The sequence below is a fragment of the Stegodyphus dumicola genome, chromosome 12, assembly GCF_044657685.1.
Source record: "Stegodyphus dumicola isolate Sdum_Otavi_A_Nest chromosome 12, ASM4465768v1".
Lineage (NCBI taxonomy): Eukaryota > Metazoa > Arthropoda > Arachnida > Araneae > Eresidae > Stegodyphus > Stegodyphus dumicola.
Genome location: NC_140779.1, coordinates 116,476,096 through 116,495,393, shown reverse-complemented (window position 1 = coordinate 116,495,393; position 19,298 = coordinate 116,476,096). Strand labels below are relative to the sequence as shown.

Here is a 19,298-nt window from a genome sequence, read left to right as displayed (position 1 = left end):
AATATGTAATATGCAAGTTCAAACTTCCTTAGACTGAAGATAATGACACATACTTCTTTTTCTATAGTAGGGTGTTTTCTCAGGATTGTATCAATTTCTTGCTCATAAAAGTAACTGGTCGCTCAATTCCAGCTTCATTACTTTGAGCAAGACAAGCTCCAATGACTAAATTGGAAGAATCTGTGAAGATATTAAAAAGAGTTTGAAAATTTACAGCAACACAATCAGCTTCACAAATAGGTTTTTTGAGTTTCTTTAAATCATCATGCCCTTTTCTCTACTTCTAGTAAGTAAATTACACTTTCTTCTCGCAAAGGTGTCTCACTGACAATGTTTTGAGGAGTATGTTACAAGGAGCTTTGTTCTTCATAATCTGTTTCAAAGGAAGTGCTATTTCTGAAAATTTTGGGACAAAAGACCTAATAGATGGTTTACTTCTTTATTTGCCTTGGGTGGCAGAATGTTTTTAATTGCAAGCATTTTTCAGGTTATGGCAAATGGTTGCTGGAACCTACAATTTATCCTAAAAGTTTCACTTTAGGTTCAACAAAGCTGCATTTTTAGAGTTTAATCACAGAATTTGCTTCATTTAAGCTATTTAAAAGAGTGCCAGGATGTTTTAAATAATCTGTCCAATTATTTGAAAATATAACTATATCATCTAAATAAGCTCATGATCTAACACTGGTCAAAAGTTGGTTCATTATACACTGAAATATAGCTGCAGCATTCTTCAGACCACACAGCATAACTCTGAAAGCATATCAGCCTTGATGAGTTAGAAAAGATGCTAAATATTTTGATTTGAGATTCCTTTTAATCTGTTAGTAAACTTTTAATCAGTCAAGTAAAGTTATAAACCCTACTCAATAAACTAAATCAGTGTTATTTGTTATATGATGAATCTGATTCAATTAGGGAATTCAGATAGCGAAAGTCTACACATAATCTTACTGTGTCATCTTTCAATACACATACAGCAGGGTGTCCATATTCACTTTCAGAAGTCTCAATAAACCTTATTGCTAACAAGTCATCAATGTTTACCTACTTCTTCTTTTAAAATTTCAGGAATTCAGTGAGTTTCTTGCATCTGCTGGATATTCAAACAAATTGCAACGCAAAAATGTTCAAATAAATTCCAACACAAAAATGTTCCAATTTTTGCGAGCTTCAGATAACAATGATGGTCTTTTGATAAGTAAGGCACACACTGCTTGTTTCTGATTAGCATCCCAGTTAAAATAATTCAAATATCCATTAAGACATTTTGATATGTTAAAGTTTGTTTTGTCCCAGAGGCATTTTCAGTGTCACCGAAATCAATATCAGTTTCATAAATAACACATATGTTGGCTGTTTGTACATTAAACACTTTTATTGTATTAGTATGGAGACATCTTATGATATCATCTGCCATTTTCACTAAATAACTATGTTCACTCTTTGTTTCTTGATGTTAGTACAAGAGGCTGACCATCTTGCATACATTTTATGAGTATTGTCAGGTGCAAGAACAGTAATTTATTTCCTTCTTCAAAACTTTATATCTTTTTCTATGATTATAATAAAAGATATAGGCTGCTTATTTAGTCGCAGAAGTAAGACCTGCTCTACACCTAATTTAAATTTTATCTTCAGTTCGTTTAGATAATTCGTAACAGATTTAAGTTGTCCAAGAAGAAAAGGAATGTCATCTGTCCATAAGCTTTGCAACATGAATAAGGAACTTGCAAGACGTCAAACATATAACATTTGAAATGAAACAACACCAGCCGTTTCCTTAGGCATTTCTCGGTAAGCCCATAATAGAAAAGGCATATACTTATCCAAACCCCACTTTCAAAATTACCTTTAGATGAAATAAGTTTATTATAAGCACTAAAACTTAGTAGTAAATCAGACTTTGTGTGCTATTGCTGATAGTCTGGTGTTAGACCAGACTATCAGCAATAGCACACATACTGTAACAGATGCATACACAGAACTTGGTTGTGAACTCGCCACTAAATTTACATTTATTAAAGGTGCCTTAACCTTCTGTCCAAAAGCAGATTTTAATATTACATTTCTACTTCAATAATCTGGTATTTTCTACAACTTTAGGAATTCACATTTAAAGAAGAAGAACTTCGAACTTGGATTTCTGTACTGTCACATAATCTTTTTTAATTTTAAAAACATCCTTTGATCGGTAATTGGGAGAAAAGACTTAGGAATCTTTGCACATATGCATTTATGACAGCATCACATCTTACAAATCTAATAGTTTTTAACATTTGTATTGCTGAATCGTAATTTTCAGCAGATATTGGAAAACCTATAACTTTGGCAGCAGTTCCACTCAAGCAGAATTTTAAGTCATTAAAATTTTCTCCTTTCAAAAGGGTAATATTGTCGTGTAATACGATTTTGAAGGAATTCCAAAAACTTATTCATTCACTGACGTCACCATAAAGTTAAGAAATCCCTAATTTAGAAAAGGTGAGTTTGATGATTTTCACTCTTGTATCCAGTTGACCTACTAACTGAGTTTGTTTCGAGTTGTTTAAATTAAATTTTAAATACCTGTTTATTGTAGATTAACATAAAATTATTTTATCCTTATAATTTAGTACTTTCAATTTTCATTTCAAGTTTCTTTTTCATTAACTATGAAATTTCTTCATCTAAATTATACAGTTCTTTTTCTTCTTCAATTAATAATGTCAAAGAATCTTCTAGTAAACTTTCAGTATCAATTATTTTTTATATTGTCATAAAAATTGACTACAATGTTAGTTATTGATGCTCCGGGAGCTTCACACTTTTTAATTAGTGTTTTCATTTTATCCATTTTTAAACAGTCTTTGTACACTTTATAATCGAATTTAAAGGTAAAGTTAGTCCATTTTTTTTTTTAAAACACGGTATATAAAACTTGATGTTTGTTGTTTCTTTTACCTTATGAAGCCATTGTTCTATTTCACTTTTCTGACTCCAATTTGTCAAGACCGATTCTTTTCACCTGTAATTTGGCATCATTCATAAAACAAATAGAATTTTTTATAATGTTTTTATTTACAGTAACATAATAACTATATTTCACATACACTACTCACACATTTCTTATTAAAAAAAAATCAATGTATTTTGTGTGACCCATCTTACTGTTTTTCTCTGCATCTCACTGATGTTGTCCATTGAGGATGTGCTTCACGTATGGGAGAGTAATTATGCATGGAAAGTAGTGACATTAGTAAGAAATATTCCTAATGCTGAGAAAAGAAAAACTGTACGTTACTGCTTTTCTGACAATTTACTTTAGCGGATCTAACTTTATTCATGTGTCATTAGGTATTAAAAGTTTTTAGTATCAAGTCAAATAATAAACAAAGGTGACTAAACAACCATACAATTGCTTTCTTCAATTAATATCTTGTTTATGATTTTATTTCTAAAACTATCTGTAGATGCACTATGTGTGTAATGGTTCTGGTTTTAAAATGGGGGGGGGGTGTATAAATAAATGCATTAGTGCAAAACTGACATCTCATAATTACTACTACGTAGCAAACTATTAAAATATTTCTACCTTATTGAAATGATTCCAAAGATTCAAACTTAGTTTGCATTTTATAATTTACTCATATCGACATAATATTTGGTTCACATAATTACATAAAAAATTCTTACAACAGCTGGTAACAAGCATTTATATATATATATATATATATAATTTATTTCCTAAACAGTATTGACTAATTGATTTATATATTAAAAAAACTGAGAGAAAAGTAGCTTATGGAAATTTCCTGATCTGTTTTATTTTCAGTTCTCCAGGCTGTATAAAAAAGGGAGATATAAATGAAATAGATATCTGTTCATTTTCCTTTTCTTTCAGATTTTCAGTTCATATACCAAACACTGAATATCTCAATAAAATGATTTAGAAAACACCTATCTTGTAAAAAGGAAATATTAAATATGAACAAATCAAAGTGCATCATATTTGAGAGGTTTTATTTAAACAAATACATTACATGGCAGGAAATACAGCATTTGTTAAAAAATAAAAGTCTTTACCTGTATTTTGGTCTTTCAATGGTATCACTGTTTGCACAGTTTGAGTTGATTCATTCTGTGATTTTACAGGTGTCAACACAATCTTTAAAAAGTGGGGGAAAAAAAAAAAAAAGGTTAAAGTTAAATGTGTGTGGGCATATATATATAACTGCTACAATACATATCAGGGTTAACCAGTTGTTAAACATTACTTTTCCTAACTATATTATTCTGCACATTGGTAGATAATGACATTACCAGTTGCAAATACAGTAGCTCATAAAAACATTGGGAAATCTAGTTGTATAAAGGGAGAAGAGTTTCATTTTAATGCATTTCTCAAATACAATTTCAATATATTAGTATTATTTTAACAAAATTAATCAATTTTATAATTTTTAAAAAAATTGTCAAATTTCCCTTTTCATTAGAAAAAAAAAAGAGGAATTAATTTAATGAACAAATTATAATCCATGAAATAACCCATTCAAATGATAACTACATCAATGAATCACAAAAAAATATTTGTCCAAAATGCTAATTCACATTCAGAATGGCAGTCGTAAAAAGTGACATATATTTCAGATGATTAAAAAATTAAGAACCTCCTGCAGAATTTGGTCAAAATTAAGGACTCTTAAGTACTGTACGAACCTCGACTTATTCAATGAATGCTGCTGGAGTGTTCTTCATTGCAAAATGGTGTCAACAATATGAATTTAATATGACTGAGAGGGGATATGAGAATTTTTACTCTTCAGAGTTAAGAGAAGGAATTTTTCCTACAGGGATTTCTTGATCAAGGAGACAAACATAGCTCGAGAATGACTGGGAACACATTCTTTATAGCTAGAAAAGGATTTGGGGGAGAGAGCTGAACATCTCAACTGAACTCTTCATCAGTATCCAAAGATAAAAATAATGAAGGTGCAAACCACATTTTCCATATTTTCGCACCTCATAAGAATATACACCTTGTTACCCTGATTGAAACTTTACAGATTAATCTGTTATAGTCTACCTTAGAGACAAAGGTTCATTTAAACCCCAGAAAAGTTTGGTAGTCTGGATTCATTAATAAATTTTGCCAAATTTCAGTGGCTCTATATTAAAGCCACAGATACTCCTTTTGGATATTAGTAAATATGTAATTCAATTTTATTATTATTTAATAATTAATTTTTTTAAGTAGCAATTTTTTAAAAATCTATTTTAAAGCTTGGGGGGGGGTACGGCTACTTTTAAAAAGTGTTAAAATTAAGGTTACGGTATGTATCCAATTTATTTCCTGTTGCTCTGTATCAATTTTTCTTAAACTATGGGTTATGACCTGCAGCAGGGGGTCACAAAAATTTTAGCAGTTTTGATATTTCTTTAACTTATTATAATAATTTTACAATTACCAAATATTTTTACACAATGTATCTGAAAATAGATAAAGATAAGGCAACACACACACACACACACACACACACACACACACACACACACACACACACAAAAAAAAAAAAAAAAAAAACCACCTGGCCATTAGAGCTTGATACAACTTGAATTTGTGGACCAGCAGATGATGCAGATTTTGAAATGAGATGTAATGGATTTTTGACAGACACAACCTGAATCTGAGGTTTAGAAGGTGTTGACTGCATAGTAGATGAAGTGCCAGTATTACCAGATGATTTTGCTGCATCAGATGTGGTTTTCATGTTAACAAGATACACTTTTTTCCCATCTGCAGTCTAAAGAAGGAAAACATATATGCACATATACTTAAGCAGAGTAAACGAAAATAAACATTTTACAGTAGAAATACATTTATCCAAATTAATGAAGGTGATGAAATTTTGGACAACTTGCGAAAACTATTTTAAGAAATTAAACACTGAGGGGGGAAAAATACCTACAACATTGTTAACCCATTAGCCGCTGATGTTGCGTTGACGCAAGGGTCAAAATAAATGCGTATATAAATATAACTACCTAAGATATTTTGTACCAGCAGATAATTTTTTGTAGGGAATATTATGAAGATTATTTCTGTAAAAAATATTTGCCTTCAACAATCAGTTTGTTTATAATAATTAATCTCATACTTTAACCAAAATTTAAGCAAAATTTTCGACCAGGTATTTTTGCCGAAAATATTTAACGAAAGAATCGAATCACCGTCTTTATGAGTGATCTATTTTTAGTCAAGGTCACCATTTATCAGAACATTACATCAATCAGATGTTTATATTTGTGTTGGGAAGGAAGGGAAAACAGGTGTTGCGCTGACGCAACGTCAGCAGGAAACGGGTAAGCTCCTTTTTTACTCTTTCCTTTCGATGTTCTGGTTCATGTTCTGGCTGCTTTAACAATACCTATAACGAGGTATCTTACATTAGAAGAAGCCCTTCAAAGATTATTTTGATAAAGAAACAGATGATGATAATGTTAATAATGACCAGAATGAAACTGATATAGTTGTTGTTCCCCCAGAAATTTCAGAAGCTACTGATGAAGAAGAAGGGAATGACAATTTTTTAAATAATGAAAATGATATTTTACCAAATCAGGGTTCGTACACATTTCTGCGCATGAAAATTAAGTACTTTTAAGGACCATTAATGAAAAAATTAAGGACCTATGAGCGAATGGGAACTGAATAAATTCAATTAAAAATACTATATATCTCTGAACTTCACTTTTGTAATACCATCCTAAAAATAAAATGGATTCGTAAATAGGTTGAATTATTATTATTAAACATGACTTAATTAACATAATTATTATTAAGTCTGAGAATAAAATGTATGAAATTTATCAAGGAGCATTATATACTTTACATTTATAAGAACTGAACATATCTGAAAGGAGGTAAATGACATTTTATTTACGTTTCACTAACAGTTAGTTTTATATTGATTTTATTTTATATCTCATTTTGTCACACACTTGCTCAGTCTAGAGCTTTAGTAAATAGTAAGAAGATTTTATGTCAAGCATCATAGGTTAAAATGAGAAGTAAAATTATAATCAGCATGATTCACAACAAAAGACTGGCTGTTGCCACCGCTGCTGCTTACCTAGAAAGATACCTACTGATCAGAACAAACCTGAAAGGCCTGATGTAGGCACGGTTGGGGCAAGTTCTGAAAGTTAGCTGGGCTCTGTCTGACGCCGTTAATGTCGTAGCTTTGTATTCCAGGGGTTGTGACTCAGTTAATATACTTTAAGGTTCTAATAAGCCACTAAAGCACGAGAGGTGATAAGTTGTTTTACATTATTTTAAGTCTCACTAGATGCAAAGAATAAGTTTTACATGAATTTTTACATTTTTGTGTTTTATCTTGTGACTACGGTAAGGCTTCATGAAAGGCAATAACTCGCTTTAATATGCAGAGATAATTTTTAAGAGCAAGCAGTTAATTTTAATTAATTAAATTAGTTATAAGGTAACCTTACTCATTATGGATTTACATGGCCACTATTAAATTTTATTCATTTTTAACAATATTTGTTAAAAAAGGCCCTATTAAAATCCCAATCTAATAAAATTTCATAGTTTAAAATACATGTAATTTATGACATTGATTCTTAAACGACATTCGGATAATTACACATTAAAAGCTACAAAACATTTATGTTTTGTAGCAACAATACTCAACAAAATATTTATACGTCTTTTTATTTTGAAGCCTTCCCAGACATTTTGGCTAATTTATATTGATTTCCTTCTCTTTAAGTATCTTCTCTGATAATTAGAAATTTGTTTTAATATGCAAACCATCACTCCCACTGATTTCTGCAAGTTTTATCTCCTAACTTGTCAATCTCTTGACTATGTACCCATGAGGTTTTACTTGATCTGATAAACGTTAAACAGTCCCAAATCCCTGACAGACGTACCTGAAAGCACCTTTTCTAACAATTAGAAATTTGTCTCAATACACAAAAGAATGTTCTCACTAGTTTCTGCTTGTTTTTATCTCCTAACCTGTCAACCTGTCCACAATGTACCTATGAGGGTTTATTTGATCTGGTAAAAGCTAAATAGTCCGAAACACATCAACAGATATAAAGCAAATTATTGCTATGTCTGAAAGTAACTACAATGTCCAACAAAGGTTTAAATAAGATTCTTATTTAAAAAGTTAAAAATAAAGTCATGTTCTTACGTTAACAAAATCAATTACAGCTCGTAGTGATGTATGTAATGAAACAAAAAAGTCAAATCCAAAGAAAAAATATGGATTAGTGGTCAAAGACTATACAATTTAATTTCATTTTAGGTTGGCTCAATCATCAAGATCATCATAATAAACACAATGAAATTTCTTTCCTCCCATCCCCTCTTTGAGTGGTCCAAATGCATGGTATTCACTTGGGGTGAGATCTGGTGAGTATGGCAAATATGGAACAGTATCAAAGTGAAGGTTAATGATGGTTGCAACCATAGAACATGCCATATAAGGTCTAGCATTGTCATGTTATAAATGACACCTGTAATCAAATGGCTATGTCCTTTGGATCTGACTGCAGGCTGAAGATATTTTTCAACATATCAGAATATGATGCACTAGTGATGGTGTTTTCCCTAAGCATGTAGTGTTTTGGTATAAATTGCAAATTGATATAGCGATGCTAATAATATCTTTCTAAAATATTTTTTTTAAAAATACAAATATTTTCTTATTTCTTAAATAAAAATAACATCTACTGTTGCCATTTCACACAGCTTTATTGATTCTATCACTAAAATTCAATCAAATTTTTTCTTCTTATGTTTGTTTCAGCATTTAATTTTTCAGAGTAAAATGGTACAGGCAGAGAAATAAACATTTTAAATGATTAATTTTCTATGTTGATAAACAACATATCAAGTTTTAACGGAAGTTTCCCAACACCGCAAATATTGTCTGCTCAGTTTGCATTTCCGTGTTTAATCATATTTTGTCAAATGATTTTTGGCATTTAAAAGAGACTTGCTTTACAATACTGTATTGTGAAATTCGTAAACAAATATCATTATCATTAAGTACAAGGTGTCTGAAATGGAACTACCACACTACCATATTAGAACCATCATTTACTTACAGTTCTGTTGCAAAAAGTCATCTGCAGAATGTTTCCAAATAACATGTATAACTTTGGGTACTAATGTTGTATCATATGACACTGTGAAGGTTTGGTATCGAAAGTTCAAAAATAAGGACTATGACATTCAAGATGCAGAACACTTTGGCTGGCCTACTGATGTTGATAAGGCCCGCCTGCAAGAAATGATGGAAGATCAGTAAGCCAAGGAGTTACATGTTAGTGCTATGCCCATTAATCATGCTATGCATTGCATAAACTCGACATACAAGTTTAATTGCTAGTGTCACATGAGCTGATTCAAGCAGATAAGGACAGAGGTGTTTGGCCTGCAATAATTTGCTCGAATATCAACGCAACGACAAAATTCTGGACCGGATCATCACTTGTGATGAAAAGTGGATTTACTTACACAACACAGGCTGAAAAGGGTGTTGGTATGCACCCGGTGAGCCTGTTGGAAAGCGCAATATGACTAACAAAAAGATCATGCTTTGCATCTGGTGGAATTGCCATGGTATTATCCACAAGCAGTATGTGGAAAAAGCTCGATAGTAAGGTGTACAGCGAGATGCTAGTTCATGTTGACATTGCTATCAAGGAAAAATGCCGAACTGAGTTCTGATGCAAAAATGTAATGTTGCATCAAGATAATGCAAGGACTACATGTGTCTACATTTACCGGCTGGACTCTATATGATGCATCTTTTAGGACACCCTCCATATACCCTGACATCACCCCTTTAAATTTCTACCGTTTTTTACAGCTGCAGCTACATCTAGCTGGTTCTATCTTGCATTCTGCACAGAATATCCAAAATGAGGTTGATCTGTTTTTGGACTCATGGCACCAAGTTTCTGAGGCGAGGCTTTGAAAATGTACGAAAACATCGGCAGAAAATAATAGATTTGGGTGGTGATTACTACCTGCACTAAAGGTACTGCTTTCATGTTTTTTTTCTAACTTTATTAAGAATGGCTTTTGGAAGAAAACTTTCGTTACAACCGGTTATTGTTATAATACTAAATATAATTAAAAAATTATATGCACTCTTGACTGACAATAGCCAGCTATCATATTTCTAATGTTATTTTGTAACAGACAGGTTTTTATTGCTAACTGAAAATGAAAACTTACCTTCAAAGTGGTTCAAAGGGGAAGGAATTTTTTATATTTTAAAACATGTGATAGACTATGGAAGTATACAAGACTACCTTTCAGTAGTAGTTTGTGCAAAAATTACATAATTATGACAAATAATTTTTATTATTCCCCTTTAAATTTGAACACATTCCAAGTTAAATTTTCACTTAACTTTTTATTAAAATTTACTTGGAAGTTTTGACTTTTACCCCAAAAAAAAAAAAAAAAATCCTTGAGTATACACTAAATTGTTATAACTGTAAGGCTACGTAAATTTACTTCATTCAACGCATACACATAGTAAGTGCTAATCTACAATAAATTAATACAGAAATATACAAAAAAGAATTATAAATACCTCTCTAATGGGAGGAACTTTAGATTTTAGATCAAGCTCTGCTGCAACAGAAGCTCTTGCTTTTACCTGAGTGCAGAAATGTTTATGCTCAGGAAAATGGCGTTTTTGACAGGCAATGCTACAATAACTTGTGTTCCAACAACAAGTATACTGTGATTCTTGAAGGCAATTTGCACACTATGAATAAATACAATATTTGAAAAATAAAAACAAAAGCAGAAGCAGAAATCTAAAAAGAAAAGTACAAACATATTTTAAAATAATTCTTTGTTTTTTCTACAAAATAATAAATCCCGATTCATCTCAAACAAAGCTGAAATCTTCTCATTATTTAATTTACTAGAAGTTTTTTTTCCCTCTTCAGGTGTAACATGCTTAATAATATAAACTGCACAGAATAACAGTAAGAAAAACAAAAAATGTTTTAAAATATTAAGCAAAGGTTTTCACAAATTAAACAATTAACTAGTTTTTCACTTAATATACAGGTTTTGTATTGTATCAGAATTGTTTTACAGGGAAATTTTTAGCATCCATGTTGAATATATTAACCCCCCGAGCGTTACGGGTTTTTTCAGGAAACGACGTAAAAATAATCATGTTTTCTTACCAGGTCTGTCGCAAAAGCGGCAAGCATTTTTACTCAAACTGCTTCAAAAGCGGGCCCCCCTTTCCATGTGGATATAATTAAGATAATTCTCCCCTCCGTTGAATTTAGGGAGTGAAATTAGTTTTTCTCCCTATGGTATCTTCGTCACGAGACTGGTTGCTGAAATAGTATTTCATCTCCTATTTGGCTACTTTATAATTTGCACACTAACACATATACTGTACATTACTCGTACCTTAAATCAAGATATGTGCCAAATACAGAAAGTTAGTCAATATACATCAGTAAAAGAAACTACGTAAAATGCTTTAAATTTCCAGTTTCTTTAAGGAATTGCTTCGATAATGGTTAAAAATTAATCTTGCATTTTTTTATCCTTATTTTCTGAGGAAATACTTTTTAATATACAAAGGGAATTTGAGAATTTTTTTCTCTCGTGTTCCAATTTTTCAAATACAAATTATTCGCAACTTATTTTAGTATTATGTTTATATTTAATTTTCAAATATTATAAGTTTATTCCAGTTTAAAGTGTTAGATTTAAATAATTCTTTAGATTGCATCATAAATTTATTAGCAGTTAGTTATTTATGACACCGTTTTGACTTGTGAGAAATAAATAAAGTATTGTAATCGCGAAACATTTCGATTTTCATATTTCAAAGGAAATTTCCATTTTGATTAGTTCCATCATGACGTTTACATGTACGTACGTCGCATAACTTAACATAAAATGTTGAAATTTTATATTTGGGACTTATGACTAGTTTTAGGCGACGTATGTATGCATGTATATCGCATAACTCAACAGTAGAATAGATGAAGTGGCTGATGAATGAGATCAGGCAGTTTGGCTTTTATAGAATAAAATCACTTAGGTAGGGGGTAGAAAACAAGTAAACAGCTTGGACAAAGGAGCTTCTTGAGAAAATAAATGTATTTTCGAGTTACAATGCAATTTCCTTGTAATTAGCTATATATGAGTTACAATGCAAGTATTTATATACTACGTGCATTATCGAGATGTTAATAGAAACCAAAAAAAAACAAAAAAATTCTTTGTAGCAAAATTGTTAACTATATTATTTCTCCAAGACATTTACGCATGTGTGTATTCTTTTCATGAATTATGAAAAATATGTTAACAGTTTTCCGAGCAGATGCTCCAAATTCTACAGCTTTGAAGATTAAGTAATGAAAACATAAACTCTTATTTCTGGTTATGTGCTGAAAAAGATATTACCCTTTTCAAAGAAAACACCTAATAGCGGAATATCCAAGTTGACTTCAACGCAAATATCCCTCCAGGGGGTACTGAACTAAAAGCTTACCACCTTTGTACATTTTCTACTTTATATGGGAGACCATTACCTTTGTGCAAGGACAAAAAAGCATCCGCTATCTATCTTTCTCAGTTCTTTCATTTTGTTAACTATGACGAGAAATGGAGCTGCCGTAAATTCTAAATTTATTGCTTTTTCCAAAGACTCTGATTTCAAGTTGTGTATTTGCCGTCTGTTAGTAATTTAAGCTACCCTGGCTTTAAATTCAGAAACATCCTTTCATCAGTAATTACAGTACATATAAACACAATATCACTATTTAAATTCAGACTTTAAAAACTTCATTTATGTTAAACTATGGAAAACGCAATATATATATAAATTTAAGCAGTTTATTTCGTGAAAATTTATCACATTTTTCGTAGGAATTATTAAAACTGTTTTGCATGTAAACTATATATATATATATACGAGAGCTATCCAGAAAGTAGATTACGTTTTGGAATAAAAAAATAAACAAAGTATAGGAAACAAATTTTATTATATACAGATGAAAGCCACACTCAAATACTACTTTTCTACATAGTCACCATACAAATTAAGGCATTTATCGTAGCGATGTACGAGCTTGGAAATTCCTTCGTCGAAAAATTCGGCCGCCTGCGCCTTCAACCACTTCGTTACCTCTTCTTGCCTTCCATCTTGCACAAAACTTGTGGTAACCAAGCTTTTCACTGATGATTTCGTGCAACAAACTTCGCGAAATTTGTGGAAAACTCAAAGAAAGTTCCGTTATTGTGAAATTTCGATTTTCACGGACTTTAGCATCGACTTTTTCGAGAAGTTCGGCGGTCACTATGCTGGGTCTCCCACTTCGTCGTGAACATTGGTTCGGCCATTTTGAAATCTTATGACCCACTGACGCACTCCACCTTCAGTGATAATGTTGTCCCCATACACTTCACGAAGCTGCCGATAGATTTCTATCGGTTTACAGTTTTTTGCAGTCAGAAACCTTATTACTGAGCGCACCTCGCGGGATTTTCAATTAACGCAGACATTTCAAATCGTCACAGTATCTGAACGGAGCACAGCACGAACCTCTCACTAGCACGGCTAGATGCAGACTGAGCTGCGCAACGCTCTGACCCCAAGATGGCCGCGCTAGCCCCGCCCCTAGCGGACACAGATGGAAACGTAATCTACTTCCTGGATGGCCCTCGTATATGTAAACACACATACAAAACACTGTGTGTACATATGGTGATGTATGTTTGTGAGCATGTGTGCGCGTGTATGTTATATTTCCCTATTATATATATCATATCAGTATTTTATTGAAAGTAGTTGTAGACAACATTTAATAAAATAAAAACTGAAAAGTATAGTAAATCTGAAAATGATAGTGCAATTATGAAACTGAATATTACATGAAATCGAAAATTTATGTGAAGCAACTATGGAATGAAAATAAATTCTAGTTAAGTTTCATTTATGTTAAACTATGGAAAGCGCAATATATATATAAATTTAAGCAGTTTATTTCGTGAAAATTTATCACATTTTTCGTAGGAATTATTAAAACTGTTTTGCATGTAAACTATATATATATATATATATATATATATATATATATATATATATATGTAAACACACATACAAAACACTGTGTGTACATATGGTGATGTATGTTTGTGAGCATGTGTGCGCATGTATGTTATATATCATATCAGTATTTTATTGAAAGTAGTTGTAGACAACATTTAATAAAAAAAACTGAAAAGTATAGTAAATCTGAAAATGATAGTGCAATTATGAAACTGAATATTACATGAAATCGAAAATTTATGTGAAGCAACTATGGAATGAAAATAAATTCTAGTTAAGTTTCACAGCATACAAAATAACACTTTAATCTAACCACTTGAGTAAAATGAATGCCAAGAAAATATCCTGAAAATGTATATCGGGGAAAAAAAATCTCCGGAAAAGGCCTCACGGAAAATATGCACCTGGTTAAAAATATCGCTAGAATAATAAACAATGTAAATATTTTTATCAGGTATATATACACATGCACCTTGAAAAATATTTGTAATTTTTATACTTTGTAGAGATAAATAGAGGATTCTTTAGTATTAAATATATTTTTCATTCGTTTATATATCCTAATTAATTATGAATATTTTTTTAGTTTTTTGTTATTTGTGTTTCGTTTCTGAGAATTATTAAAATTCAAGCAATTTGAATTTTACACAAAAATAAATTCTTTCCTTAGTGACAAGTATAACTTTTGCATTAGAAATTATTCATGATAAATTCAATCTTGCTTTTTCGCCAACAGAATGTTTTGGCTTATTTGACTACACCAAAGCATACTAGAGCTGTCTGCCTAAGAGGAGGGTCTCTTCGTGGAGGACTTTTTAAAGGTTAGGTTATTTAATTACGGCAAAGGCTCGAGGGCTATCTGCCTAAGGGGAGGGATGGCTTCGTGGAGGACACTCTAAGGGAAACTGGCTCGTATACACGTTACACATGGTGAAAACCACGAAAACACCCATGCAGCCAGCCCGTTCGCGGGATTCGAACCTCGGACCGAACTACCAGTGTTCAGCGACTTTACCGCTCGGCCGCTGGTGGGCCCCAGGAATTTTTAAAGAAACTGCTCGTATATATGTTACATATGCAGAAAACTATGAAAACGACCGTGCAGCCAGCCCGTTCTCTTAGAATCGAACTTAAGTCAGAACTCGGTATTCTGCAACTATTCAGCGACTTTACCGCTGGGCTGACAGTGACAGAATGTCTACTACCTATACATTAATCTACTACGTAGGTAGGTTTGTTTCCGAGAAAGAGACGCGAAACAGAAAAGATATACGAATCATATCCATCTCACTGAGATGAATATGATCATTTTCAATGTGCCATTTGGTAGTGCTTTATTTAAATGGTCAACGTGTAAGTTAAGTGGGTGGCCAAATACCAGACAAGACATTTTTTAAAGCATAAAGATAATTAAATGTATTTTAAAAATTGAGTTTGTAATCAAGCTTCGCTATCTAGGAATAAGATATAGCTTGCAGTTAAGTTATATTCTTTCTTTAAAAAAATATTTCTTTTGTTCACCTATTAAAAATAACAATCAGCAGCGTGTGTTTTTGAAAATATCCCTAAATGCAACATAAATACAAGGCAGATTTCTTTAGGGAATCCTTTACGAAGACATTTTACCACTTAGGTTTAAAACGTTTTGCTAAATTAAACTCTAAATTTACAAAGGCGATTTTATGAGAAAACAGAAGGACTCTACATTGGACTAATAATTAGCAAGTTGCTCATCAGTGAAACATGATGGCAATCTTGTATAAAATGAAAATCAGAACGATATTATTGCAAATTCTTCAATAAAGCATCTAACGTATTGCAAATTAAAAATTTAAAAAAGCGTTCTTTATTTTGTGAGTTTATTTGTGAAACTATTTGAGAAATAACCTCATTTTATCTTGTAATATTGGAAAATATTTTCAGCTGTCATTATCTATCATAAATTAAATACGAATCGTCGAATGTAAAAAAAAAGCATTAATAAAATCTTTAAATGCCCGTCTTTGAATTTGAGTTCGAATACAGCATATTTAAAACAAGAGACTATTACAAGACTTTGCTAGGATTCTGCTAGCCGCTCAAGACGCTTTGTTAGAAGGAAACAACTGATTGAAAGCATGTGTTCAAATTATCACATCTGTCATTTATCTGTCGAAGAAAAGGTAGGACTTTTGTATGAGTATGTTTCAAAGCTTGTTTTTCCGTTCCGTAAGTACGCCAATCCCAGGGGTGTAATTACTCTTTTACGACAAATCTGAACTACTGCAGTTCTTCCGAAACGTGAAGAGAATATACTTACGATGACATTACTGAATGATCTCAAAGCCATCTGCTATTCTGAACTATTTTGTACTTTCTTTAAAAATACAGAAGGTTATAAGTACAGTTTTTTGGCACGTCTACAGTTATTGTTTTCTAATTACTGTCATGTCACATAATTGCAAAAGCATTTAATATTTATTTAGTCTTTCGCATAATATGTCAAAACAAATTTCTCTTAAGTCATCTGTTTATGGCTGAAGTTGCTATGTGTATTTCTTTAATTTATGCTATGGGAGTTAAAAATACAGCGATCAATAAAAAATATAAAAATTCTGCACATGTGAAAATAAAATTATGGTAAAATGCTTGAACACCATCTCCAAAACAAGAGACTAAATTTAAAAAAAATCATGTTTGAGCTAAAATATTAATGTCTTGAAAAATCTTTTTAACATACGTGACAATTTTCGATAGAGGGACAAGCTTTTTTTTACTGCCTAGACCTAGAGTACTTTTTTTTTTTACTTCTTACTAAACAATCATAGATCCTTTCCTAGATTTTACTAATCAGGTCTTGCTGGCCTAAGCTGTAATACTTTGATAAAGAAATTCTGAAAAGTTTAGCTTTTTTTATTTCAGTAATTCTGAATACTTATAAAAATTCGGACTACTGCAAATTTTAGTGAAACTCATCCTATGATTCAAAAAGGTGCTTCAGACCGCTGACGAAGTTTTAAATTAAAAAGAAACTGTATTTGATATGGTAATGAAGTTAAAATATCATTACATCTGCTTAGACAATATTCAATCTAAGAATGCTACTATTTTAGAGAATTATATGCATTTCAAATAAAAAATAGCACAAATAATTATTATATATTCAAATTATACACTACTACTGCGTCATTCGCAAACAACATACATTCAAAAAACAATAAAAAATTTTTAAAAAAAATCTTACAGGTTTCAGATTTTAAATTACGTCCAAAAGGACATTTCTTTAACGTTTTGTGTGGTACCTTTATTTATTAAATATCATGTCTTTGCACTTACACCATAAAATTCAGTTCAATAGCAATGTCGATAATTAATTTTAAAATGAGCATATATTTAAAATTTCCGTTACACAATTCCGCGCGCTGGAGATAAAAAGGTTTCCACCCTCGTAGAGTGTTGCTATTGCTTGCTTTGAAATCGTTGAGTTTGTTACTCAAAAATTCGTTAAAGTTTCACAAAATATGAAATAGATAATATCAAATTTGATCTTCCACATGCCCATATTCGTAAGAGGATTACGTCATTCAAATTTGGATGGCCTTTTTTCAAACCTTTTTTTTTATCACAATGCCAGAAATATACACACATTTACGCAGATTTTCATTATTTACTTACTTCAAATGTAATGCGGGACTCTAACATTTGGTTGCAACAGTCTGAAAAGTGATTCGCCGTTTATAGTGATTCAACACAAAATCGCAAAAACGAAAACAGTATTAGTATTTAAAACAATAGTCTCTCAAGGACTATTGTTTTAAATACTAATACGCCCCTTTGGACTAATAAATAAAAATATGAAAGGTTTCAGATTTTAAACTTCATCCAAAGGAGCGTTTTTAACGTTTGGTGTGTTACCTCATTAAATATCATGTTCTACGTACTCAAACCACAAAGTTCAGTTCAACAGCAATATCTCAAAATTATTTTAAAATGAGCGTATCTTAGAGTCTCGCGCGCTGGAGATAAAAATTGGATTTTTTTCGTACGGTGTTGACATTACTCGCTTTGAAATCGTTTAGTTTTTTAATCAAAAATTCGTTGAAGTGTTATAAAATATGAAATCGATAATAAAACAAATTTCAAGTTCAAATTAGGGCTTCCATTTTTGAAATTTTGATAGCTCTAGGTACCGTTGTTTTATTTCAATGCGAGAAACATACGTACATTCATGCAGATTCTTCATTATTTAATTTCTTTAAGTATAATACAGAGCGATAAAGGCCCACCAGCGGCCGAGCGGTAAAGTCGCTGAACACTGGTAGTTCGGTCCGAGGTTCGAATCCCGTGAACGGGCTGGCTGCATGGGCGTTTTCGTGGTTTTCCCCATGTGTAACGTGTATACGAGCCAGTTTCCCTTAGAAAGTCCTCCACGAAGGCATCCCTCCTCTTAGGCAGATAGCCCTCGAGGCTTTGCCATAATCACACACACACACACAGAGCGATAAAATTTAGTGGCAACGATTTGAAAAGTTATCCGCCGTTTACAGTTTTCAATGAAAAATGCCAAAGCGAAATTAAAAGTCCTTCAGGGCAAATTGCCCCTTTGGACTAAAAATAAAGTAAGCAAACATAAAAATGTAAATTTTCGTGCTTCTTTTCTTAATAGTATTTCGTTTTATTTATTTACTGCGGTTTTTTTTAACTGAAATTTGTTACTTTTAGAAAAGTGGCGGGTTATATTTCGGACATTCAGTTGTTAGGCTGTAGGTTGGTTATTTTAATAATTTATATAGCAAAATACAGAAATTTTAACACACCTTTGCCTTTCTGCTTGTAGTTATTTTGCGTTGAACAATGTAATTACAATTATGTAAGAAAATCAAACTCATTGAATTTTTTTCTAATAAAAATCGCATTGAAATCAATGTACACATAAAGATTTGGAATATTTGAAATGAATTTGAACAGAACTTCATCAAACCAGTATAAGCGGCGAATATTGTTCCAAAATGAATAAATAATTCGCCATTATTATTTTTACTATCAAATTAGATTATGCTTCATAAACCCGTTCAAAATACGCTTATTATAAATTACTGTTGATGGCTAATTTTTACTTGAATTATTGCTTAATTATGTTATTCTTTACATGTAATTATATAACTCATATTAAATGCAGTATTAAATTACATG

At 31.5% G+C, this 19,298-nt stretch overlaps 1 protein-coding gene across 10 annotated transcripts in view; it reads right to left on the bottom strand.

Moving 5' to 3' along the window:
* The window catches only part of LOC118183509 (uncharacterized), a 175,200-nt gene that overhangs the window by 20,718 nt on the left and 135,184 nt on the right, over positions 1-19,298 (bottom strand). For all 10 annotated transcript variants that reach the window (XM_085806847.1, XM_085806851.1, XM_085806848.1 and 7 more), the window contains 3 exons: positions 10,626-10,802; positions 5,568-5,783; positions 4,066-4,147 (listed from right to left, as the gene is read on the bottom strand). In XM_085806847.1, the coding sequence (XP_085662973.1) occupies positions 4,066-4,147; positions 5,568-5,783; positions 10,626-10,802 (475 nt within the window). The remainder of the gene's footprint in view (positions 1-4,065; positions 4,148-5,567; positions 5,784-10,625; positions 10,803-19,298) is intronic.